The 26,001-nt window shown below is 53.9% G+C and overlaps 1 protein-coding gene across 2 annotated transcripts in view; it reads left to right on the top strand.

Moving 5' to 3' along the window:
• CPNE5 (copine 5) overlaps positions 1-25,791 on the top strand; it is an 86,999-nt gene extending 61,208 nt beyond the window's left edge. For both annotated transcript variants that reach the window (XM_057554986.1, XM_057554985.1), the window contains 11 exons: positions 5,696-5,737; positions 7,794-7,869; positions 11,487-11,540; positions 14,804-14,865; positions 18,376-18,422; positions 20,045-20,226; positions 21,137-21,264; positions 21,506-21,608; positions 22,364-22,421; positions 22,853-22,926; positions 24,143-25,791. In XM_057554986.1, the coding sequence (XP_057410969.1) occupies positions 5,696-5,737; positions 7,794-7,869; positions 11,487-11,540; positions 14,804-14,865; positions 18,376-18,422; positions 20,045-20,226; positions 21,137-21,264; positions 21,506-21,608; positions 22,364-22,421; positions 22,853-22,926; positions 24,143-24,361 (1,045 nt within the window). In that variant the 3' untranslated portion in view covers positions 24,362-25,791. The remainder of the gene's footprint in view (positions 1-5,695; positions 5,738-7,793; positions 7,870-11,486; positions 11,541-14,803; positions 14,866-18,375; positions 18,423-20,044; positions 20,227-21,136; positions 21,265-21,505; positions 21,609-22,363; positions 22,422-22,852; positions 22,927-24,142) is intronic.
• The last annotated feature ends 210 nt before the right edge of the window (positions 25,792-26,001 follow it).

Raw genomic sequence — 26,001 nt, 5'->3', positions numbered from 1 at the left:
GTGGGGGGAAGGTGCAGGCTTTGCGGAAAGCCCAGGTGGGCTCCCATCCCCCTCCCAGGCTGAGCCCTGGACTGGCTTCCCTCCAGGATGGCTGGGCAGCTTGGGCCCTCCTCCAAAGCCAGGGACAGATGAACTGTGATGTGACTGACAGTGGTGCTAATGGAGGTGTCAGGTGTGTCACACTGGCCTGGTGAGTGAGCAGGCCTGCCCCCTGCTGAGCCCTAGGGTCACCCACATACCCAACAGCCACTCAGGAGGTGCAGGCATTTGGGAGGCCCCCGTAGGGCAGGAGAGGGTGGGCCTTGTTCAGGAAAACAAGGCCGCTTTCCTCTACTTCTGAGGCACCTCTTGAAGCCTCACAGTACACATTGGGTTTAATCCAGCAGCCCTGTCTTCCAAGCCAGCCAGGCACCAGACACCGTGTTGGGTGCTGTGGACACAGTGAGCTCTCAGACCCAAGTCTTCTGAGGTTGCTCCTAGGCCAAGGTGGGAGACATGGGTCATAATAATAACAGCAAAGGCTCCTGTGGCACTTCTGAGGTAATTGATGTATGTGAACTAATTTAATCCTTCCAACAATTAGTACCTCTTCTGAAAAAGGTACAAATACTATCCACATCTCGTAGGTAAGGAAACTGAGGCCCAGAGAGGTTAAATAACTCACCCAGGGTTTTACTGCCAGTAGCGCCAGAATCTGGACCCAAGCAGGCTGGCTCTAGGATCTGTGTTCTCAAACTCCAGCACTCTGCTGATGAATGGTCAAGGCGTGGGGTGAGTGGGGTGGGGCACTTGGAGGACAGCTCTAGGAGAGTTTGCTCAGGGGCTTGAGCAGGTCTGCTTCGAGACAGGAGGTAGAAGGAAGACTCAAAAGGCCTTGACAGCTGCCTGGATATGGGAGTGAAAGAGACGTAGAGATTATTAGGGTTTGGAGTTTGGAGGCTGAGAGACGATGGTACCACTGGTGGAAATGGGAAGTGTGACAGGGAGCCAGAGTGTGTGGCTATGGGACAGGTACAGTGGTGTTCTTCCCAGGAGAGAGGAGAACAGAGGTCTGGGAGTCCCCGGGAGGGGGGCTGGCAGAGGTCAGGAGTAGGGGGATGTCAGAGAGATAAGAGGGGACCAGGGGGAGGGCAGCCATAGTCAGGGAGCTGAGAGAAGAGAGTTCAAACAGAAATATCAACTACTATTGTGAAAAAGAGGGCCAGGGGATGAGAACCAGGGATCTGCTGAGAAAGGGCAATTTTCTTGGAATGATGGGGGTGGAAATGAATTAATCTTATTAAGCTTTACTGAGTCTTTAGGACATGGGCCAAACTGTGTCCTAACTGGTTTAAATACAGTATCTTATTTTGTGAGTTTAAATTTCACAATAACCCTAGAAGGTGGGTACTAGTGACATGCCCATTTCACAGATGGGGAAACAGAGGACCACAGATTATGTCACTTGCCAGGGCAAGGAGAAGGTGCATGTTCCTTCTCCAGAAGTCACTTCTGGGCTGGCCCTCTAATTTGGGGTTCCCCTGGTTTGGGGTCCCCCTGCCTTTACTGTGTTTCCAGTCCACACAAGAACAAACCCAAGCGATCCAGCTGAGCAGAACCTGAGTCAGAGGAAGTGGACTCAGGGTCAGAATTAGTCTAGCCCTCCAGTGGGGTGAAGTGGGGTGAAGGGTGATGAAGGCACTTCTCTTTCCTTCCCTGAAGTCCCCCTGCTCTGTCCTTGAATATTCTGCAACTTGAGGATTTGTCCCTGTTAAACCAAATTCCTCTGGGTCGGGCTGCTATCACTCACTCACACCTTCACGGTGAATAAGTAGGTTTTAAAAGGGTGTTAAGGGTACTGGGTCTTCACCTGGAGAGGGGAGAGGGTTCCCAGGAGCTGGGGGGCTGTCACATCACCCAAACTTCGGCCCCCTGGATTGAACCAGTTGCTTCTCCTTTGAACCCCACCACACACTGAGCACCGGGAGGGGCTGGGCCCAATACCATGGCCTCAGTTAGGAGTGTCTTATCCCTGGTTCACACATGCACAAGCTGAACTCAGACACAGGAGCCACAGTCAGTGCAGTACAGCTGGGGGTGCACAGCACCTCTGCCATCAAGCCTCACTGCCTGGGCCTGTGAGGCTCGACGCTCTTCTTCCTCCCAGCAGCTTCTCAGAGTAATGGACTGACTCGGTTAGTCTAGGGCGAATCCCTCAAGGTCTGTCAGCCCTCGGGACTTGTAAGCATCAGGGAAACATACCTTTTCCTGCCTGGGAGAGGGAGAGGCTCATTAGGAGCAGACCTGCAGCTCGGCTCAGAGGAGGCTATGGACAGAGCTGCTTGGTGTGCTGGTGGCGGGGGGTGGGGAAGCCAGGCATCTTTGCCAGCGTCCCCCACCCTTGCTGGCCTGCTGAGGCTCACATACCCTGCTCTGTCACTCCTGCCCCACGCGTTCAGAGACCCACAGGACACTGGCTCCCTGCCAAGAGGCCTGGTGCTGCTACTGACCAGCTGTGTCTGGCTTCTGCCACTGCCTTCCCCTGCCTCTGGGCACCTCCTTCTTCCCAAGTTCTGGAGATTTCGGTCTCCGAGCTAATTTGACTCCCTGCAGCCATCCCTGGAGCCTTGGCTGTGATTGCTACTGGGGTGAGTTGGCACAGGAATCTCATACTCAGTGGTCTCAACCTCAGCTGCAAGTTCAAATCCCCTGAGGAGCTTTTAACAATTCCCCTGCACAGGCTGCACCCCCAGACCAATTGATTCTGAATCTCTGGGGTGAGGCATCAGCATCAGGATTGCTAAAGCTCCCCGGAGGATCCGATGTGTAACCAAGTTTGAAAACCAGTACTTTCATCTAGAGAGGTTAGCAGCTCTGGAAGCACATTAGAATCAGCCAGGGGACTTTTAAAAACTACCTGTGCCTGAGTCCTATCCAGACCAATTAAATCACGGCTTCTGGCAGTGAGAATTAAAAAAAATTCTCCCCAGTGATTTTTTTGGGTATCCAAGGCCGTGGCTATGACTGGGGTCCTCCTATAGCCTCTGAGCATGTGGCTGTGACTGATCTAGTCACCTGAGGGACTGGTGTTGGTGGTCCGAGGAGAGGCACTCTTTGCTGGGGTCCCTGAAGGTCCCCTGCAGAGCTGGGGGGCTCTGGGGAAGGACTGGGAGACTTCAGCATTGGGGGGCAGGGTCCTGACTCAGACCCGCACCAGCTGTGTGACCCTGGGCAAGTCACTGGGTGCCCTTAAGGCTCAGTTTCCCCATCTGAAAATGAGGGGCTGGAGGTCATCCCTCCAGAACATGCACAGCAGAACTACTTGGGAAGCCTTTCAACCTAGATTCCTGGGCCCTGTCCAGAGCTGCCAAGTACTGGACCTGGGGGTCTGTGTGTCTGAAAAGCTCCCTGGTGATCTGCCAGGTGGCCAGGCTAGGATGCCACCAAGGTCACTTTCAGCCTTGTCATTCCAGGAATTGGAAGTTGCAGAGCCCAGGTACCCAGGCTCAGGTGTCCCTGATTTAAGTAAATTCTATGTGAAAAACTATGCCAGGGCTTCCCTGGTGGTGCAGTGGTTGAGAATCCGCCTGCCAGTGCAGGGGACATGGGTTCGATCCCTGGTCTGGGAAGGTCCCGCATGCCGCGGAGCACCTAAGCCTGTGTGCCACAACTACTGAGCCTGTGCTCTAGAGCCCGCGAGCCACAACTACTGAGCCCACGTGCCACAACTACTGAAGCCCACGTGCCTAGAGCCTATGCTCTGCAACAGGAGAAGCCACGGCAATGAGAAGCCCGCGCACCTCAATGAAGAGTAAGCCCCGCTCACCGCAACCAGAGAAAAGCCCGCGCACAGCAATGAAGACCCAACTCAGCCAGAAACAGTAAATAAATAAAATAAAATAATAAAATAAATAAATTTATTTAAAAAAACAAAAAAAGACAAAAAACAAACAAACAAAAAAAACTATCCCAGGTGTGGCCCAAATGCTAAAGTGGAGAGGAGGCTTTTTTAAAATTTTTTTAAATTTGTGTCTGTGTTGTGTCTCCCTTGCGGTGCGCGGGCTTCTCATTGCAGTGGCTTCTCTTGTTGTAGAGCACGGGCTCTAGGCACGCAGGCTTCAGTAGTTGTGGCTTGCGGGCTCTAGAGCGCAGGCTCAGTAGTTGTGGCTCACGGGCTTAGTTGCTCCACGGCATGTGGGATCTTCCCAGACCAGGGATCGAACCCGTGTCCCCTGCATTGGCAGATGGATTTCCAGCCACTGCGCCACCAGGGAAGCCCAGAAGGCATTTTTATAGAGATCCAACGCATGCCAGGCAGTTTTACCAACTTGTCTCCACAGCTATTCTGTAGGGCCGTTATTATCCCTACTTTAAAATGATTTTGTGGCTCAGAGAGGTTAAGTGACATCTCCAGGTCCCAGTGCAAAGGGCCCAGCATCCAAGTCCACACCCCAGCCACTTTCCACTCTTTCCAGATCACCAGCTACCTTTAGAGGCCTAGATTTTATTTTCTTTCTATAATAATTCTCCTCAGAGAGATATAGTTTTTTGTTTTTCACAAAAATTTAAAGGATTTCTCTAAATGGTGGGCTTCTATGCCTGCCGCATTTTACATTTTGGTAACAAAAATCCAGTTGCTGCGCAACATACTGGGCATCCCTTCATTTCCTGAGCAGTTTCTACCCTGATGCAGGAGAATCCGCATCCCACCCCCATGCCCCATGGAGGCTCATCTGAAGGGAGACAGCGCCTCCTTCTGGGGATTCTGGAACTCCAAGGCCGACTCCCTGCAGACTTGAGGAGATGGGCCGCGGCCATGGGCCAAATGATGAGATATTCATAGAACACAGGCCTGGGCAGCCGCCTCTGTGTGCCCCATTTAGAACTGAAGGCTGGAGACCCAGCTCCCCCATGCCTCTTCCACCTCCCCAGACCCTGACCCTGCAGAGGGACCCTGGCATCTGCCCCATCCCTGGGCATCCCTGGAGGACTGCTGGTACCAAGGGTTAACCTGCAGCCCTCCACCTCCCTCCTGTGCCTCTGGTCTGCTAGCCTGTTGCCATAGAAACAGGCTAAAAATAAAATGGGCTCCCAAAGCCCAGCCCCAAGCTCAGAAGTCAAAACAAACTAATTAAAGCAGCCAGGCTAAAATGTGAAGATAATTACACCCTCACTCAGGAGCCAGTCTGGCATGGAAAAGCTCAGCAGGCCATCCTGAGTCAGGACCCCTGGGTCCATCCCTGACATGCGGGGTAGCTCCCCACCACTCAGACTCCTCGGACCCCAGGGTCCCACCAGGAGAGCCCACCCTGCTTAGGCCTTGGATCTAGGGAGCACCACCATCACACTCTAACGGCCCCACCCCTGATAAACTGCAGTATGGCTTCATGCTGGGATCTGTGCCCCATCTGGGGTGGCCAAGGAGAAGGTGGGGTGAACTGAAGTCTGAGGCTGCTTTTCTACATCTTCCCTGAAATTCAGGGAAGTCCCAATGCAGCTTTGGAGCTGCCTCTGTCCCTAAGACTTTTAAAGGCTTCAAGATAGTTCCTTTGTCTCCTGGGCTGCTGCCTCTTCACCGAGGGCCCTTGGAGCCTGGTGGGGGTTCCTCCATCCCCTTTTGGCCCAGGAGCGTGAGAAGGCCACGCAGGTGGCCCCATTCTCAGGCCACGCAGGTGCTGGGTCAAGTCCATCCCACCATGGGCCCTTTGCCTTACAGGACCATCAAGGTGGAGGTATATGACTGGGATCGAGATGGCAGGTAAGCTGGCAGAAGGACAGAAGGTGAGCAGGGATGGGGACAGCCCCTGGGAGGAAGGTGGGTCTAGCCCTCTCATGGAGAGAGCTGTGCCCAGGTCCCCACCCATGGCAGCTTGGGGGGTAAGGGACCTGGGTTTTCCTGTGGAGGGACCACTGCCTCGGTGGCTCGTCTGTGCCCAGCTCCACTGAGGCACCAGAGGGCCTGTGTCCTGCAGGACATGGTGCAAGGAGTGTAAGAGGCCTCTTGTCCTCAAATAGCTGCCTAGCGGCCAGCCAGTGTCTAAAATCTCCCCACGTTTGGAAGAATGTAGGCTTTTCTGAAATGTGCATGTTCTAAGGTACAGGCAGATATTAGTGACCTCCTGAGCATTCATGACCGCATTCTCTGTGTGAGGCTAAGCATCGTGTGGTGACTGAAGTGCAGAAGATGAGCTTGGCTCTCAGAGACTCCCTGAAATCTAGCAGGAGGCCCTTGACTCCTCAGAGGAGTTGTTTGTGGGGAGCAGGGCTGACGGAGTGGGATATGGGAAAGGTGAGCATATGAATGGACCCCGGAGCAGTAAGGCAGAGCCTGAGTAGGGCTGAGCCTAACCTTGGAGAGGCCAGGGGCTTCCTCTTCTGTGGATCTAAGTGCCCCCAAGGAGCCAGTTATCACAGGGAATTCATAGAAGAGGACCAGAACAGGCCTCTCACAACTTTAGTAGATCCCTCACCGGCTCCTGCTTGTCTGTTGAACCAAATCCAACCAAATCCAAGTATGTCATCCTTCCTCACTTTTGTGAGCCCTCCATCCTGTGGTGCTACCAGGGGTGTCATAGAGGGGCTTTAAGCCCTCTAATCTCCACTGGTGCCTATCAAGTCTGTGACATGGTTGGGGGATGCCGTGAAGGGCTGTGCAAGTACAGCTCTAAATTAGGCCGGGGCTCCTTCCAAGGAGCTCACCTGTCCAACACCTTCCTATAGAGAAACTCTAGTGCCAGCTCACTCTGTCCCGTCCTCTCTTTGCTTTAACCACATCACAGGCAAGTCAGCTTCAGGCTTCCACCCATGATTCACCTCATCATCTTACCCTGGAGTTCCCCATACCTTTCCTTTACCAGGGAAGCTGGGGACAGCTACCAGATGCCATTGGGTCCCACCATCAGGGAGCTCATAGTCTGAATGCTGAGAGCTGTAAATATGTAGACAAAAGACAGTGTGGATTCAAGATGGGGCAAGGCCCCAGGGGCACCTCCTGGGCATCACACTCCAGCAGGCATTCCCAGCCAGCACGTTAACCACTGCCCTCTATCAGGGAGAGGGGTGTCGAAAGGCAGCCAACCGCAGGGGAGATGGGAGTTCTGCTTTGTACAAGGTTTTGCTGCACTTACCATCAACACGCTTGTGGGGCAGAGATGCAGAAGGTGTAAACACTGCAGAAAACACCTCAAGCTGCCTGGACGGACCTAGAGCTAATTGTCTTTTCAAAATATGTTATTGGAAAAATGTCAAGTACACAGAAAAGTAGAGAGAAGAGTTTAATGAACACTTTAAGCCTATCACCTGAATCTAACAAGTGTTACATGTTGCCATAGTTGCCTTATCTATGTTTTGATGTAGTTTAAGTTACAGTTCATGGCATTTTTACCTCTAAATATCTCATTGGGAATGTCTAAAAAATAAGGGCATTTTTCTACATAACTACAAATGTCATTATTGCACCTGACACATTGAACAATAATTCTTGAATACCATCTAATATTCATTTCATGTTCAAATTTCCCCAGTTGTCCCCAAAATACATTCTATTGCTCATTCGTTCAAATAAGAATCCAAGTATTAGAAGTGGGTCCTATTCTCCAGGACCCTGCTCTTTGCTGGGTGGCTGTTGGGTTTCTTGCTCCATGGGTGACACTGGACTCTTCCCAGGGGCCCACCCTCTCTGCTGGTGTGTACCCCTGGAGCAGAGGCCCCGGGCAGAACTGAGAGCCAGGGGAAGGGACATGAGAGGCGGGGGGATGAGCAGAGGCAGCGCACAGCCTGGGCTTCGCGGTCTCAGCAGCAACTTTCCCTTGCAGCCATGACTTCATTGGGGAGTTCACCACCAGCTACCGGGAGCTGGCCCGCGGGCAGAGCCAATTCAACATCTATGAGGTGAGGCAGACACCTGAAGGCTGGGGTTTGCTCTGACTATATGTAGCTCCCAGTTGCTGAGGACTAACAGTGAGCCATGGCTGGGGTTTTTGCATGTTCTCCTGTGAGTTATTATTATCTCCTGTGGGTGTTATTGTCCCATTTCACACTTAAGGAGACTGAATCTCAGACAAGTGAGGGGACTTGACCAAAGCCCAGTAAGTGGCAGAATCAAGAGGCAAACAACCTAAGCTTATCTGACTCCAAATCATTGAGGTATAGTGTCCACCCCGAGAGAGCTCTTCCAACAAGGTGGGGGAATAGAAGTGCAGGTGGGGCAGAAGGTGGGGAATAGTATCGGAAGGTTACAGGCCCAAGACCTGAGGTCCTGAGTTCAAGTAGCCTTCTGCCTTTAATCAGAGCAGTCTCAGGGCCTGCAGAATATCTTCTCTTTTCTGGAAGGAAAGAGAGGAACAGGAATCAGGATACCTCCATCTAGACCAGAGAACCTTGGACAAGACACCCGATCTCTCTGGAGATAATATCGTCCGCCCTCCAAGGACACTTTCTACTGCTGAGCCTTTGCCTGTGTGTGTGCTCCCACTCAGGATACCCTCCCACCTTCCACATCTAGCTCAGGTCCTACTCCTCTGGTGGCCTATTTTCTCCCACTTATGAACTTCATGGACAGCATAGTTCATGCCAGACCTACTGAACTGCAGATACTTATAACCCTAATTTACAGCCCAGGGTTCATATCCTGACTCCACCATGTATTAGCCTTGCGACCCTGGCTGAGTTCTTGCCCCACTCTCTGCCATGCACACTGAGAATTAAATAAGTTACTAGAACAATGTCTGGCCACTAGTGAGCATTACGTCAGTGCTATCTCCTAGTTTCATCTGTTGAGCGCTTGGGTGCCAGGAGATTTACATTTCACAACCATCCTACAAACTGGCTCTATCCTTACATCACTCAGCTAGAGCTGGCTTTGACTCCCATCTCTGAACCCTAATCCCTTCATGCATCCACTCCCTCAACCTGTATCTCTGTTCCGAGTGGGCAGGTCTTGTGTTCCAACTAGACTGAAGCTCCCCAAGGGCAGACAAAGTGACAGCCCTTCCTGTTGCCCTGGTCACATTGGCCTGGGCCCTCCTGGGCACACAGTAGGTGCTTATTATACATTCACACTGAATTCAATTGAACAAGGCTATTTGTGAGAATGGAACGTGGATGGATTTCTTTGAAAGAGCTCTGATCCTCACAGTTAATTGCTTTGCTTTTTGTAAGGACAAAGGACGGAGCTGTCTCTGTCCCCTCACCCAGGCAGAGAGAAGCAGGCTCCATCTTTGGACTCTTTTAAGGAGATTTTTAGGGAAGTGAAGGGAAGGGGTCAGGTCTCTTGGAGTTTGATTCTAAGGATGCTTGACAGGCTCGGATGAGGCCACAATCTCTCAGGCTTCAGTGACTTGTTTTCTCAGTCATTGATCCCTGCCCCCTTGCAATCAATGAGAGAAACTGCAGCGCTGGTGAAAAGAAGTGCTGTCTTTACACATCGGAAACGCCATCAGGTAGAAAAGGAATTAAACTCTGGCAGCCCCGGGGCAGGCCTTGCACCATGGAGGGCATCCCTGGGAGGCCTGTTTGGGCTCAGGAAGGCCTTTCTAGAGTCAGAAGTGCCTGAAGAGAGAACAGGCTTCTGCCAGGAAAGACCCTCATCTCAGGCCCTGGCATCAGCCTGGGTGTCCAACGCATATGCCCAGCTGTCTTCTGGCCACTCCTTAGACTCAGCCTTCCCAAACTGAATGCACTGGCTAAAGTCCCTGCAGCCCTCCTCTCCCCCTGGCCAGCCAGCTCCTCCTCCCGTGTTGTCATCACAGCGGTCATGGCACCTGGGGAGGCATCCTTGACACCTCCTGCCCCTCATCCCACACCCAGTCCATGACTGAATCCTACTCCTCCTGCCACCTAAATATTCTGACATTTGTCTCCTTCATTCCCGTCTACCCCCACTGTCACCGTCTCCCCTGTGTAGGGGCTTTGTGACAGCCGCATAATGGCCTTTCCGCCTTCTCCCGTCCTCCACTCAGTAACCCAAATACTCCTCCAAAATTGTAATTGACCACATTGCTGCCCTGCTTAACACCCGACCGTGCATGTCACCCACTGCCTCTGCCTGGTTCGCACAGGGGAGGGGGGAGCCTCCACACCAGCTGAGATCCTAGAGGGCCCTTTACCTGCGAGGTGAGTCCAAGCTCCTTCACACGGGTGCCATGCCCCAGTGACCCGCAGTCTGTGTGCAACCGGGGGCGTGTGTAAGCAGCCATATACATCACAGCTCTAGGAGCCCCTAGGGTCTAGCCCTGTCCACTTCCCTTTACCCATCCCCACTTTCAGCCCCATCACGCCATCTGAGGCTCTCTGAACCTCCATGCTGGCTCGGTCTCTGTGGCTTCATTTGTGCTGGTGCCTCCCTTGGGGCTCTCTTTGCTCTTCTTCACCTGGTGGGGCCTGCTGGGCCTTGGAGACTCCCTTTGATGTTCTTCCCTCAGGAAGCCTCCCCCTGCACACCCACTCTACCCCAAGGTCTGAAGTGGGTGCCTCTCCTTGGTCCTCCTGCTCCACCCACCCACCCCACTCCCATACCTATTACCTGTTTATCATACTTCCTACCCCCTCAAAGACCACGATGTCCTCAGGAAGGGAGGCAATGTCTTACCACTGTATCCAGAGCCAGCACAGCTGCTGGTCCTGGGAGCCACTCAGTGCCCCCTTGCACAGGAGGGCAGACCCCACACCTGCCCTGGAGACCCTGGGGATCTGAGGAGAGGGAGAGGAGAAGGCTTGGAACTCCAGCTCAGGAGTTGGGAGGTTGCTAGGCTGGCCCCTAGGGGGTGCTGGTCCCCCATAAGGAGTTGGGGTGCAGCCGCTTAGGGCTGGAGAGGCTGGTACGGGGGGGGAAGGGCTGTGTGCCGGGTTATGCATGAAACCTCAGAACAAACAGGATGCTCTCTCAGTGCCCACTTCATAGGAAGATCTGAGAACAAAACAGTGCTTTAATATTAAAACAGTTGTAATTAGAGAGTGGAAATGTGGAATACAGGCAAATTTAAAGATAACAGAGAAGACTTCAAAGAAATGTGCTTGTGGCCAGAGTTTTTGGCGACGCCCAGGCCCCCAGGAGTCCATGTTCATTCTCCTCCACTGGGAGGGCTACTTTGGAGTAACAGTTTGAGGTCTGGTAAATTTTAAAAGTTCCACACCCTCATAGAACAGGTTGGGAAACTGAGACGCAGTGTAGTCTTGGGGCTGCAGTGTGCCCTCATCTCAACAGGCTGCCTAGCAAGCTGTCGTCCCATGAATATGTCAGTGAGCACCACGTCATCTGGGTGACTTTCATGCCTGTGCTGGCTCCAAGGTTGTTCTGGGCTTCTCTCCCCAGGCTCTCAGTTTCCACCTGCACAGCCTGCTAGCCTCCCACCTGCACTTCCCACCTGTGCCCGAAATCCAGTTCTTTCTTCCTTCTGTGTCTACCTAGTCACCCATGACTCCTCCCTCTCTCCTGCCTTCAGGGCCACGCACAGCCCTGACTGCTTGGAAACGCTCCTTCTTACCTGGTAACCGGTTTTTTTCTGCAGGTGGTAAACCCGAAAAAGAAAATGAAGAAAAAGAAATATGTGAATTCTGGCACAGTGAGTAGCCACCCCCTTTCTGCCATGGGTGTAGACAGCCTGAGCCCGAGCTAGGTCTGGTGGCAGGAGTCATGTGTGTCTGTGTGTGCTCCTGCGGGGTGTGGGAACCAGACCTGGAGGGTTAGGGGTGGGGAGGGATGGGGCCGATGGAGGTAGACGTGTAGGAGACGCATCAGGCCCTGTGATACAGAACGAGAAATCCCAGAGAGAAACTACCATGGGGACTTCCTGTGGAAGGAAGAGGAAAAGGAGTCGCATTTATTGGGCCCTTACTCTGGGAAATTCCCCATTTGGGTGCTTTTCACAGGTTGTTTCCTTAAGAGGCAGACATTATCATCACATCATGAAAGCGGAAACCAAGGCTGCAGGCAGGGAAGTGACTCAACCAAGGTCACAGAGCTAGAAGGTGGTAGACATGGCAGTGAGCACAACAATTAAATTCAGAGCTTGCAGCTGCTGTGGGCTGTACCCCTGCTTAACCATGACCATGCTGGGATTATACCAGCCCAGTGGCTTCTGGGGGCTGATCTTCAGGACATTCGTGCCTTTCTTCAACAAATATTTACTGTGTGCTACCATGTGCCAGGTGCCTTTACAGGCACGAGGGATACAGCTGGGAACAAGACAGACCCAAATCCCTGCCCTCCTGGTGCTTATCGTCTAGTGGGGGGGGAGACAGAACACGAATATACACACAAATACCTGTGTGTGTCAGGTGGTTGTGATTGCTGTGGGAAGAAGTAGGGTGAGGTAAGTGGATAGGGAATGCGAGAGATGAAACTAGTATTTTATTTATAGTAGTCAAGGAAAGCTTCTCTGAGAAGGTGACATTTGAGCAGAGATTTAAAGAAGGTGAAGGAGCAAGTATTGAGGATATTGAGGAAAAAGAATTCTAGCTGTAGGGATCAGCATGTGCAAAGACCCTGAGGTGGAGCCCACCAGTGCATTTATAGAACAAACCAATGTCTTTGCAGTGCAAATGTACCCAAGTCTGTACCCTTCGTGTCCCTCCCACTCTAGAGGGCCACAGCCCCATCACCGAATACAGCCAAATGTAGCCATTTGAGTCAGGCCAACTGCAACTCCAGACTAGAAGAGGTCACAGACAGGGAACTCCAGCGTTCCTCCAAGGAACCTTATTTTCTCCATCTGTAAAATGGGGCTAATACATCATCCCTCCCCTGCTTAATGCACAGGGTGGCTGTGGCAGACACATGAGAGATGCAGGACTGTAAACTGTAAAGTACTCTGCTCATTCAGAGGGGGCTGACCACTGCTTCTCTGATTGTAATTGTTTCACACGCAGGCTTGGAGTAATAGTTCCTTTGTCTGAAGCTGCAGTGTTTCTCAGTGGGGATGCTATCGGTATTTGGGGAAGAATAATTCTTTGTCTCACAGGACTTCCCCATACATGGTGGGATGCTTAGCACCCCTGGCCTCAGCCCATAGCTAGCAATAGAGCCCCAGTCATCATGAGACCCCAAAGCTCTCCCTCACATTCCCAAATGCCCCTAGGAGAGGCAACACGTTCCCCAGCTAAGAAATATTAGATGTACAGCTAAAAAAAAAGGTTGAAAACCACTGATCTCATCCAGCTTTCTTACTTTAGAAATAAAGAGACTGAGGCCCAGAGAGGAGGTGTGATTTGTCTCAGGTCACACAGTGAGTTAGGGACAGAGCAGGACTGGGCTGAGGTCTCCTGACTTTCCCTTGCTCCAGTATTTCCCAATCTTTACCATAAAAAAATCACTCAGGGTCCAGGATGCTTATTAAAATACAGATGCTCAGGCCAGTTCCCTGGGGTTCCATTTTAGGAAAGCCAGGCTGGAGCCCAGGAATCTGTATTTGGTGCTTCTCATACCTTACTTACTATGTGCAGAGTCTCTTGGGGATCTTGTTAAAATGCCAAGAATCTGCATTTCTACTCAGCATCAAGGTGATTCTGATGCTGCTGTTCGGGGACCATACTTTGAGTACCAAGTCCCTGGGTCAATCCATATGGCCAGGCAAGTTAGGCAATTACTTCATCCCAGGGCCTGGAGCAGGGTTCAACCCTGGCTGCAGGTTAGACTCATGTGAGGAGCTAAAAAAAAAAAAAAATCCAGGGCCAGAGCCCTGTCCCAGAAACCCTCATATTATTGGTTTGGGGTCCTCACTCCAGCTGCAAGATGTTTTAAAAGCTTCCCAGGGAGTCTAATGACCACAGTCAGAGTAGAGGCCACTGTCATAGTCCATTCCTAGAGAAAGGAGGCTTTGTCCATCCACGTGCCTAACACTGTAACCACAGCGAGTGGGGGTTTCCCAGGTCCAGCTCAGTACTCACAGACCCTCCCATTATTCGGGCTAATGGCTCGTCCCCTTTGTCAAGCAGAGGCACTACCTGGCCTCCCATTGAGTTGATAAAGATGACTGAATCTGTACCAGTAGGGGCCGTCCCAAATCCTAGAGTGGAGTTGTCTGACACAGGTAAAAGGTTCCCCGCCCCAATCTTCCCTCCTTTAATTGATTTTAGCTGCCAACCTTTTCACTTGTCTCCACCATCCTAAATCATTTTCATAACGAGCTGCCAGGTAGCTACCTGTCTTTGGAAAGCTGATGCCAGAGAGCTGCCAGGGGCATCGATCAAGAGACCTCTGCTTGGGAGAGGGGGCCCCAGGTGCTCAGTTACCTCCAGGGAAAGGACAGGCTGCTTAGCAGGAGGGTCTTGTGTCTGAGAGGGTAGAGATCAAGACGCTAGAGGGATGAGGTGGGACAAGTAAGATTTAAAACCATTGCAGACCAAAGAGACACATTTCAGGATTAACAGCGGAACATGGAAGCATGGAGCTTGTCAGCATTGGCAGATCGTAGTCCTATGTCAGGAAGACCCCCCTCTCCCTCCACACTCCACACCCGTGTCCACTTAGGGGAAACTCAGTTCCTTGGCTTGAGCCCCTGTACTCCAGTGACAGAGACAGGGCCCTTCCAAAGATGCAGTTTGGCATCAAGGTCAAGAGCACAGGGTCTGGTTCCAGACAGACCTGGGTTCCCATCTCAGTTGGCCATGTCCTGGTAGTGTCCTTGGACACACTGCATCACTTCTTTGAGCCTCAGTTTCCTTGGTTGTAGAATGGAGATAATAATAGTACCTCATAGAGTTGTTGTGGGCACTGTTTGCGATGAGGTAGGCAAATGCTGGCATGTGCTGGGTGCTCCATAACTGTCAGCAATGCTCTCCCTCTGCCTAGTGCTCCCCGCTGACCAAGCTTCTTTTTGTTTTCAAGGTCACACTGCTTTCTTTTGCTGTGGAGTCAGAGTGCACATTTCTTGACTACATCAAAGGAGGGTGAGAAGAGATGCAGCCTCGTATCTTCGGCCTCAGGGAGAGGGAAGGGGCCCCGCACATTGACATGAGCAGCTCTGGCCCCACCTGGCCTCTTCAAGGCCCTGGCCGAAGCCCGCGGTCATGGGCTCTGAGCAGACCCTCAGACAACTCACCCAGAGCCCTGCATGCCCCTGATCCTGAGTGGCTGCAGAGGGCACTACTGAGCCACGGAGGCCAGCCTGGGTCCCGTGAGGTCCCTGTGCGGAGATGGGACCTGCAGGTGGTAGGGACTCCATGACAAAAAGAAATGGGCTTAGGGAGGTGGAAAGAGCCCCGGTCTGGAAGGCAGGAGGCCCAGGCCCTAGGCCCCTCTTTGCCTTGAATTTGCTGGGTTACTTTGGGCACATCACTCTCCCTCCCTGGGCATCAGCCTCCTCTGCACAGAGAGTTGGAATTAAGTGAATTCTAAGGTTCCTTCCTGCTCTGAGCTTCTGATACCGAGGGTCTCTCTGGTGGGGGGCGGGCAGTGATTAACCTTCCCAGTGTCATTAGAGACCTACAAAGGGCAGGAGGAACTGGGAAATGAGCCAGGGGATGGTCAAACACAAGTTTAAGGAGCAGAAAGAACCAGAAGGGTCGGCATCCAGGCAGGCAGAGAAGCCTGGTGGCTCCAGCCAACAGCTCATGGAAAGAGAGCCTGACTCCAAGGTGAGGTCCTACCCAGCACGCTCCCTGCCAGGACAGGTGCCAGGGCCGGGTGTGGGTAGCCGAGCGCACAGGTGCAGGCAGGTGAGTGACTACACCTGTCTTGAAAGGAGACAGGCAGGGCGGTTGCCAAAGGCTCATCCCAGCCAAGCGGGCGCTTGGCCGCCTGGTTCTCTGGGGCAGAGGGAAAAGTCAGGCCCTGGGAAGCCACTCTTACTTTCTCATGACAAGGCTCCCTGCTGCCTTGAGCCTGCAGCGCCCAGGTTTCAAGCTCTCCTCCTACCCCCTGAGCACATGCCCTTCCTGCAGTCACCCACAGGCTTTCCTGCCCCTCCTCTGTGCCTTCTCCAGGCCCTGCCCTGGCTCCCTTCCCCCACCCAAACTGCTCTGCTCTCTATCCTATTAAGCAACCACCCCTTATCTTCCATGGTAATTTTCAAACAATCCTCATCCTGTTTATCCTTCTTATTTGCATAGTGCCCCCAATTTACAGAACACAATGGGCTGGGTGAAGATGATTATCTCCATTTTACATAACGTGTCCAAGGCCCCAGCACTTAAGTCGGTGGCAGGGTTCTTTCCGTCACCACATGCTGCATTTCTTCCATAGTAATGAACCCCCCTCACAGCTCCCAGGTGAGGTGTGATAGAGACGGATGAGTTGAAGGGCTGGGTGCTGTCTCATTGAGAAGGAGCTCACAGAGGCAAGCCCTGGCCCTCCTCCTCTGCTGTCTTCACACTCTGGAGAACCTGAGAGGTCGACGTGTGTGTCCAGGCAGGCAGCTGATGGAGGCCTCTGTCTAGGGATTCTCTCCTCCCTGGCCTCCCTCCCCCGGCCCCCTGGACCAGGAGGAAGGCTATGGGCACCTCTGCCCCCACGTCAGAGTCTGAGATGGAGCTGGTTGCTGAGCAGCCTGTGTTTTGCCGTTAGGCAGGAGGGGCGAGCCTGCAGGGAGTAACTTTTCCACAAAAGTAGCTGCTTTCCAGTCTCTTCCTTCTCTGAGCTGTTTCAGAACCCAGAGCAGGGTTTTTACTTAAGGAGTAAAAAAAAGGCCTGGGGCTTCCCTGGTGGCGCAGTGGCTGAGAATCTGCCTGCTAATGCAGGGGACACGGGTTCGAGCCCTGGTCTGGGAAGATTCCACATGCCGCGGAGCAACTGGGCCCGTGAGCCACAACTACTGAGCCTGCGTGTCTGGAGCCTGTGCTCCGCAACAAGAAAGGCCGCGATAGTGAAGAGGCCCGCGCACCGCGAGGAAGAGTGGCCCCCACTTGCCACAACTAGAGAAAGCCCTCGCACAGAAACGAAGACCCAACACAGCCAAAAATAAATATAAAAAATAAATAAATAAATAAATAAATAAAAGGTTACTATTAAAAAAAAAAAAAAAAAGCCTGACTCTCCCCTCACCCTTTATTTGGAAGAGCCAGGCCAACAATGTCCCTCGGCTGTAGTCCTGCAGGCCAGACCCACCTCTTGCCGCCTTGTGGCTCCTTCTCCCTCAGAGCTTGGAGTCTACTGAATGCTCTGCCCCCAGGCAGCAGACGAGGGGGAAAGAGTGTGGGGAGGACTGTCTCTGGCCAGCAGACCCTGGGTGGGGTCTCCTGCTAACCATGTCCTTCACCTTTCCTGGAGATCGAAGGGTCCCTGAGCAGCAGCTCAGCTGTGATGAAGTGGAAAGAGGGCTGTGGTTTCTGATAGGGACCATCTGCTAAATGCAGGTGAGGTGAGCCCTGCCTCATCTTTTTTTTTTTTTTTTTTTTTAAAAATAAATTTATTTATTTATTTTTGGCTGCATTGGGTCTCCATTGCTGCACGCGGGCTTTCTCTAGTTGTGGCGAGCGGGGCTACTCTTTGTTGCAGTGCGCAGGCTTCTCATTGTGGTGGCTTCCCTTTGCTGCAGAGCACAGCTCTAGGTGCGTGGGCTTCAGTAGTTGTGGCACGTGGGCTCAGTAGTTGTGGCTCACGGGCTCTAGAGCACAGGCTCAGTAGTTGTGGCACATGGGATTAGTTGCCACAGCAGTAAAAGTGCCCAGTCCTAATCACTGGACTGCCAGGGAATTCCTAATTATCTTTTCATCTAGTGATTCCCCCAAGCATCTGAAGGATTTACTAAAACAGATTCCTGCACCGCACCAAGGGATTCTGATTCAGTAGGTCCAGGGGGGCCTGAGACTCCTCACAGATTCCCAGGTGATCCTGATTCTGCTGGTCCGTGGGTGCTCTTCCAGGAGCGCTCCTACAGAATTTCCCACAGACCCACAGACTGGCTTTTACTGGCTGCATCCCCCATGGTATCATTTAACATATTCCTCTATCCCCTGTGTTTCCTGTAAACAACTGGTAGATAGTTCCAGAAGCTCAGTTAGATTCCAGTTCAATTTTTTGGCAAGACGACTTCATTTGTTCTTCCCTCAGGAGATGCACAATGCCTGTTTGTCTTTCTTTTTTGCCAAATAAGTTTTAACCCTGAATCTGACTCCAAATTTGCGCCAGGAACACAGGGAAACCCTACTTCACTGGCCTCAGGTGGACCCAGGGGCAGGGTTTGGAGAGGAAATAAGAAATCGCAGCCATGTGCCCAGCAGAACATAATCATCTTCAGAGAGCTGTCACACTGCCTAACTCTTGATGCTCACAATAGTCCTTTGGGGGAGGGTGTAGCTGATGATACTATCCTGGTTTTCCAGAACTGGAGATGAGTGAATTCACCAAGGCTACATACCTGACAAGCAGTGGGGCTGGGGTGGAAGCCAGGTTTCTCACTCCCTGTCCAGTACAGGCCTGCCTTTGTCCAGGTTACTCCCCTGCTGTTCTTCCTTTTCTAGGACCCAGATCAACTTCACGGTGGCCATCGATTTCACAGCCTCCAATGGTGAGTGGGGGCATGGGCAGAGGAGCTGGATGGGGGCTGGGGGCCTGGAAAGGGGAGGGCTTTTCAGGGCTGTGGTAGTTGGCCCTAGCTGGGAGCAGATCTCCCATACTCTCTGGCCTCATCCTCACGAAGAGGAGGAACTTAGGCCTAGAGAGCCAAAGATGCAACGAAGGTGGCGAAGGTACCCCCAGATTGGATCATGGTCACTAACAAATCCGGCCTCTGGGCCTACATATCCTGAGCCACAGCCTTGCCCTTGAGGATACCCACTCTCCCTAGGGGAATAGGACAGCTTCTCTGGGCCCATGGAGAGCCCTGGAGCAGAGGTATTTCCTCACAGGATCAGATTGCACAGCCCCTGTGCAGTCCACCCCACAAGCTGGAGGGGAGAGCCAGAGGCAAGACTGAGCCTTGTGGTCCTCAAGGAGGCAGGAACGCCCAGGAGCTCTGGTCCTCACCCTTGCTCGGGCTTCCTTCCTCCTCTGACCTTCTCCAGTGTCAGGCTGTGACCAAGTGGCCGGGAGCAATCAATGCCAAACTTTACACTGTTAGAGACATCACAACCTTCCTTGGATTCTGGACCCCCATTAGCAGTGCTCAATGCTCATTTTTGTGCCAGTCAGAAGATGCCCAGGTCTCGTACTCCACAGGTGTGTCAGAAACCCCCCTCATGGCTGAGGGCCCTCCCATCACAGAGTGGTGGGATGTCAGAGCTGGGAGGGGCCTTAGTATTCATAACAGTGAGGAGAGTTATAATAACGTCTGTTTAATCCTCACAACAGTTCTGTGAGGTGTGGACTGTTATTACCCCCATTCTACAGATGAGGAGACTGAGGCTGAGTGGTTAAGAAACTTATGCAGGATCACACAGCTAGTAGGAAGTAGAACGGATTAATACTTGGCAGTTTGTGCTGTACTGCCTCTTATTAATAAATGAGTAACTAAAATATGGACAATATTAGTGGTGACAAGGGCTGTGGAGAAAAACAAGTCAGGAAGAGGGATAGGGAGTATGGAGGAGGCTGTAACTTTCAATAGGCTGCTCGGGGAAGACCACAGCAGACCTCAAGAGGTGAAGGAGCAAGCCATGTGCACATCTGTGGAAAAGCGTCCCAGAGCAGAGGGAACAGCCTTTGCCGAGGCCCTGAGGTGGGAATGGTGAGAGGCCAGAGCTGAGTGAGTGACAGGATGGTAGGAGATGAGGAGAGAGGTAACCTCAGGCCAGATCAGGTGGGGTTTTGTGGGCCCTTGTAAGGACTTCAGATTTAATTCCTGGTGAAACGGGAGCACTGGGGCATTTTGAGCAGAGAAGAGGTATGATTAGCTGCCCGAGTTTTGACATAGACTCGCTCTGGCTGGTGTGCTGAGTATGGACACAAGGGTGGAAAGACAGAGATCGGGCTGCTGCAGTCCTATGAGCAAGAGGATGGTATCATGGAGGAGGGGAGAAGTAGGTGGGATTCTGGATGTATTCTGAGGGTTTAGCAGCCATGATTTGCTAAAGGATTGAATGTGCGGTAAGAGAGAAAGAAAGGGGTTCCCTTGGACACCCCCTTCTGCATTCTGAGCCTGGTGGCTTGGAGTGTCCAGGCCGGCAAATGTCCCCATGCCCTGTCTTGCAGGGAACCCCTCGCAGTCCACGTCCCTGCACTACATGAGCCCCTACCAGCTGAATGCCTACGCGCTCGCACTGACCGCCGTTGGGGAGATCATCCAGCACTACGACAGCGACAAGATGTTCCCCGCCCTTGGCTTCGGGGCCAAACTACCCCCTGACGGCAGGGTATCCCATGAGTTCCCGCTGGTAGGAGGTCCTGGGAGGAAGGGCTGAGGGCTGACCAGACTGGGGGTGTGGTGACAGGCCTGGGGTGGGGGGCATTCCCATCCTGCCCGCCCAGGGACTTGAGGTGCAGTCTTTGCAGAGGTAGGCTGCCTGCTGGATGTAGGGGAGCTTGTATCAGAGCTTCCAGAAACCCACCCCCCACCTCAGTCACGAGCACCTCCCCTCCATGTCTGAAGCCGTCCACAGTGGGCTCTGCCCTCCTTTTCCTAACAAGACCCAGGTGGAGGTGGAGCGGGGATGTGGCTGAACTATTCCCCAAGGCCCCAGAAATGAGGCTAAAAGGATGTGGGTTGGGTATGGACAACTGCGGGTAGTTCCAGGAGTTCCCTGGGTTGGTCTGAAATGGGGGCCCTGTGGAGATGGCTCCTCAGGCCACCTCCTTTCCCTCCCTCCCATGAGCTGGGGACACTCAGTCGGTTGCTGGATCACTCACAGCAAATGTCCCTCCCATGCCCGTAGGGTGCCAGGCACTGTGCTGGGCACAGGACACAGGAGGATGGAGCAGCCGCTGGCCCCTCCAGAGCAGCTCAGACTCTGCAGTCATTTTAGGGGGTGGTGGGTTTGCCCGAGGTTCCCTAAGCAGCCAGGGCTCTGGGGGTCGGGGGGGATGCTGTCTGAGCAGGTACAGGGAGTAGGACAAGGAGCAGGTCTGGACCCTGCTCACCTGGAGCATGTGCTGCCCTTCACGGTGGGCCCCGAGGGCTCCCTCCCCTGCCCCGAACCCCTGAAGCCCCACCAGAGAAGAGTCTAGGAGAGCCCAGGCCTGTCGGCCTCCCCAACCCTGGCTCTGCCTCCACAGACCACCCAGCTGCCCTCCTTCCCATCCCTCCTTCCTTCCTGGGCTCAGCCTCCTCGCCCTCTGTGCCCTCAGAATGGCAACCAGGAGAACCCCTCGTGCTGTGGCATCGATGGCATCCTGGAGGCCTACCACCACAGCCTGCGCACGGTGCAGCTCTACGGCCCCACCAACTTCGCCCCCGTGGTCACCCATGTGGCCAGGTGAGTGTGGCGGTCACTGGACCATCCCCACAGCTCGCAAGCTGCTTCCTTCTACCACTGTCCTCCCAGAAAGGTGGGAGGGAGTGTCCCTTCCCACTGGTTTGCTTTTCAGGGAGGCCTGACCCTAAAGAGACCCCCTCCCACCAAAGAGCTGTCCCCACCAGTGTTAAGGGTCCTTGTGTTGGGGGGACGACATGCCCAGAGTCCCACCAGACAGACCTCTGCCCCCACCCTGCCCCAGGAATGCGGCCGAGGTGCAGGACGGCTCCCAGTACTCGGTGCTGCTCATCATCACGGATGGGGTCATTTCAGACATGGCACAGACCAAGGAGGCTATCGTCAATGTGAGCAGGGATGGGGATGGAGCATGGGGAAACCTGGGGGTGCACCTCCCCCCCTCCTTTAGGGAAACCCTTGGGGCATGGCTCCTCCTCTCCCTGCCCTCTTTGGGACCACTCCTGGCTTCTTGCTGTAGAGCCTAGAGGGCCAGCAGTAGGGTTTGGGGGATGGAGGGGGTTCCGGCTGATGAAGGATCTGGCTGGCGAGCTCTCTACCTACCTCTTCATCACACTGGATGGTCCACTCCCTCCAGACTCCTATGGTGCCCTCATTAACCCATCTCTAGGGCTGCTGCCCCAAACCCCAGCCTGGCTTGGCCAGGTAGAAGAGGAGGGAGGTCCAAAGAGGGGGAGGCCCAGGAACATGGCTCCCTATATAGGGGCCCCAGCCACAGCTGGCCCTCCCTCTGGGCCCACATAAAAGCTGTCCCACATGACGGAGGTCCAGAGGCAGAAGAGGGGACAGAAGAGGGTGTCTTGCAGAAGCAAACCTATGACCCATTTCCCCCTCTGCCTCCTGCCCTCTCCACCCCCTCTTCCTCTCTGGTGTCCCTGTATCCTTGGCTATCCTCTCTCCCTCCTCCTCCCCCTTTTCTGTGTTTCTCTGTGTGTCTCCATCCTTCTCTCCTCCATTTCCTCCCTGTCCTCCTGCCTTTCTTCTTTTGACCCACCCCTTCCTGTCCTTACCTGTGATCTCCCATTTCTTTTAACTGGCCCCTCGGCTGGGTACCACCCCGCCCACCTCCCATGTTGTCTCCCAGGCTGCCAAACTCCCCATGTCCATCATCATCATCGGCGTGGGCCAGGCAGAGTTTGATGGTGAGTCCCCACCCACCTAGATGTTCCCCCAGAGGCTTCAGGCCCTTGGGAATGTCCCCTCCCAAAAGAGTGAGAGCTCACATCAGGGTGTGTGCAACTATCTGGATGAGCAGGCAGGGTGTGAGTGTGCGTTTGTTTGCACAGGGAGGGGTGTGTCAAGGTGTGTACCGCACACCCACACACCAAGGCTGTGGGGAGGAGGGCCCAAGTCACTCCTCCCTCCTCCACCCTGGGAGCCTGTGGAGGGTGGGGGAGTGGCACCATGGGCTGGAAGTCAGAGACTCACGTGGTTGGGCTCCTCCTGTCTCCTGGCCTCAGTTTTCTCATCTCTAACGTGGGGGTCTGGGCTGGCGGTCTCTGTCCTGCCAGGCCCAGGTGCCCACCAATTAGTCCCCCCACCCCATGCCTTTGCCCCTCCCTCCCCCCCATAGCCATGGTGGAGCTGGATGGTGATGACGTGCGGATCTCCTCCCGGGGAAAGCTGGCCGAGCGGGACATTGTCCAGGTGAAGCCCAGACCCTGCCCGCCCCACGGAAAATGCAAGAGCCCCTCTAGGCAGGCTGACCTAACTCCCCCTTCTTGGGGCTTCTCTGGAAAGGGGCCCTGGAAGGAGGCACTGGGAGCCCTAATGGCTTGGCCTCACAGAAGGAAACAGGAGTCAGTCTTAGGGCTGGACCCACCTCTACCATGGCTGAGACTCACCCCTAACATTGTGTTGCCCTGACTGGAATGCTCTGCCATGCCCTCCCTAAGCCCCAGGCCTCCAGGGTCTCCTGTAGAACACAGAGGCCTAATTACTTGCACCTTCTGTTATTTTCTTCTGGGCTGCCTTCCTAAGTGAGATGGCAAACCCCATGAAGGGTGGGGGAGGTGTCTTTAGTGTTGCTGCAGCCCTTTCCAAGAATGAGTGTTGCTTGGTTGATTGAATCAATATCAACGTCTCCATGTAGGATGGCAAATGTAACGAGCAGACAGGTCTTTGTCCTCAGGGAATCCCTGTCCAGTCAAGCCTCAGAATGCACCTCAGTAAGCACATCCCTCTGTGAATCTCTTGCACACTGAGTCCCTAGTGCTTAGGAGATTCAGAATAAAAAAACTGACATTCTCCATACCACCCCCTCCCCCATTAAAAAAATTTAGGGGGGAGGGGTCATTCCAGGTGTAGAGACGAAAGACAGGGAGCTAGAAACTGGAGCAAGGGCAGTCTGGGAGGTGGGACCTGTGTATGCAAAGGCCTGGAGGCAGGAGTGAGGCTGAGGCACTGGGAAGGGGGCCAGACATCTCCTGGGATGAAGCCAGAGGGGCCTGACTGTAGGTGTTGGCCCAGAAAGGGGAGAGCAGAAGCAGAGACAGAGAGCGCCCTGCAGGAGAGGTGGGAGGAGACCCGCAGGGCCCATTTTCCAGAAGCCAGGGGATTCCTTCAACATTTCCTGAGTGCCTGCTGAATGCCTGTGCTTGGTGCCAGGACTTCAGAGATGAAGGGATCTTGTTCAGCGGTGTATCGTATCCTGGCATGAATAAGTGTGCAGTAAGTTATTTGTTGAGTGAATGACAGAACAGGGACTCTGATACAGTCCCTCAGAGAATTCACCATGACGGGGAGGGCTTGAGTGAAGTGGGCAGAGGCTGGGGAGGAGTGGGACAGGATCCCAGACCTGGAGATTTGGGGGACTGGTGTCCAGAGGGAGACCTCGCCTGACCCTGCCTCCCGCACTGGACAGTTTGTGCCCTTCAGGGACTATGTGGACCGCACGGGCAACCACGTGCTCAGCATGGCGCGCCTGGCCCGCGATGTGCTGGCTGAGATTCCCGACCAGCTGGTGTCCTACATGAAGGCGCAGGGCATCCGCCCTCGCTCCCCGCCCGCGGCCCCAGCGTGCTCGCCTCCGCAGTCCCCCGCCCGCACGCCCCCTGCTTCCCCCCTGCACACGCACATCTGAGCCTGGTCTGCTCAGATGGCTGGGGCTTAGGCCAGTAGAAAGGGAGGCGGGGTACCCAGACCCAGCTACAGACCATCCTGCCCAGCCTTTGGAACACGTGTGCCTGGGAGGCCCACAGCGGGTAGGGCTTCTGGAGACTCCTTCCCATACTGCCCAAGCCCCTAGAGTTTGGGGGTACAGGTGGTGGAGGTGGGGATCTGCGCCCCTGCTCTTCTCTCCTTTCATTGACACCTGGTTCTGGACCAGCCAGGAAGATGTTAATCAGGACGACTGGGGTCCCGCTCAGCCCACCTGAACTATTACCTGGGTAATCCCATCTGCTCCTATATCACCCTGAAGCCTGGGCTAAGCCTCCCACCTCTAGGCCCCCTTCTCCCTCCCCTCCTCCTGTGGTGTCTACTCCTATACCTGGCCCCTGACCCCCACCTGGTATCTATCCTGTCCCATTTCCAGTGAACCCTGTGAGGCTGCTGGGTTTGCAGGAGTGCCTGAACATGTGACCCCTCCCTGGGACCCTTGCATGCAGTGGGAGTCCTACAGACCCATGAAGGGGATGCTGTGATAGTGGATGGAGGCCACATGGTGGGCAAGGAATGGAGGCTTTTCAGGCACAGAGTTGCTTCTGGTGCCTCTCAAGCCCAGTATGACGCTGGTTCTAGACACACAGATGCACAGGCCTCTCCCTGGTCTGGGCCCGTAGGTACCTCCGCAGTTGGCTCCTAGCTCCAGGAATCCCCTTTTCTCCCCAGAGACTGCCCAGTGTCCTTGGGGCACCATCCTCTGCTGCCCACCTGGAGGCCTGGGCAAGAAGCAGCCCAGCTCCAGCACTCCCACACTGCCCTTCTATCCTATGGGGATAGGGGATGGGAGTCCTGGGTTCAAGTCCTGCCTCCAGCCCTTGCTGGCTGTGGGAACCTGAGCAAGGCCTTTCTACCTTCTGGGTCTTAGTTTCCACATCTGTAAGGCAAGAGGGTTGACCAGATGGCCCTGGGTTTACCTTCAGGTCTGATACCCTGAGAGTCCACATTCATCCCACACCCAGCTTCCCCCATCCCACTCCTCACCAGTGCAACCCCTTAAGGCCGTCTTGGCTTTTAGGGTCACCCTGTTCCATCCCATCACCCCAAATCCACCCTAGTCCTTCAGCCTTGGGCTCTGGCATCTGAGCCTGAGCCCTTGCCCCTGCTGTGGGAAAGGTGAGAAAGATGATCTCACCCCTGGGCCCACCCAGCTGCCCAGCCTTTACCCACATGGTCATGCATGCCAGTCCCTCCTGCCGCATGGGGCTCCTCAGCCCACTGAACCTCCTGTTCCTGGGTGGAGACCAGGCCCCACCCCGTCTGTTGCCAGACACTGCTTCCCTTCCTGTCATGCATGATGGTGGTGTTTCTATGCTGTCTGGTCCTGTGCCTGTCTCTAAGACAGTCTCTGTGTGGAATTTGCCTTAAACTGAAGTAAATTTGGTTCTTTTACTAAAGTTCCTTGTTTTCCTTTCTCCTGTGAAAAATAGCACAGATGTTGCTGTGTGACAGAGTCCAGGTTCTCCTCTCTCTTTCTTCCATTCTTTTGTTCAAAAAAATGTACTGAGCAACTACTACGTGCCAGGGTCTATGCTAGGCGCTGAGGATGCAGCAATGAAC

Source organism: Balaenoptera acutorostrata, chromosome 10, assembly GCF_949987535.1.
Source record: "Balaenoptera acutorostrata chromosome 10, mBalAcu1.1, whole genome shotgun sequence".
Classification (NCBI taxonomy): domain Eukaryota; kingdom Metazoa; phylum Chordata; class Mammalia; order Artiodactyla; family Balaenopteridae; genus Balaenoptera; species Balaenoptera acutorostrata.
The sequence above is the reverse complement of the archived record's forward strand: the minus strand, read 5'-3'. Positions and strand labels throughout refer to the sequence as shown.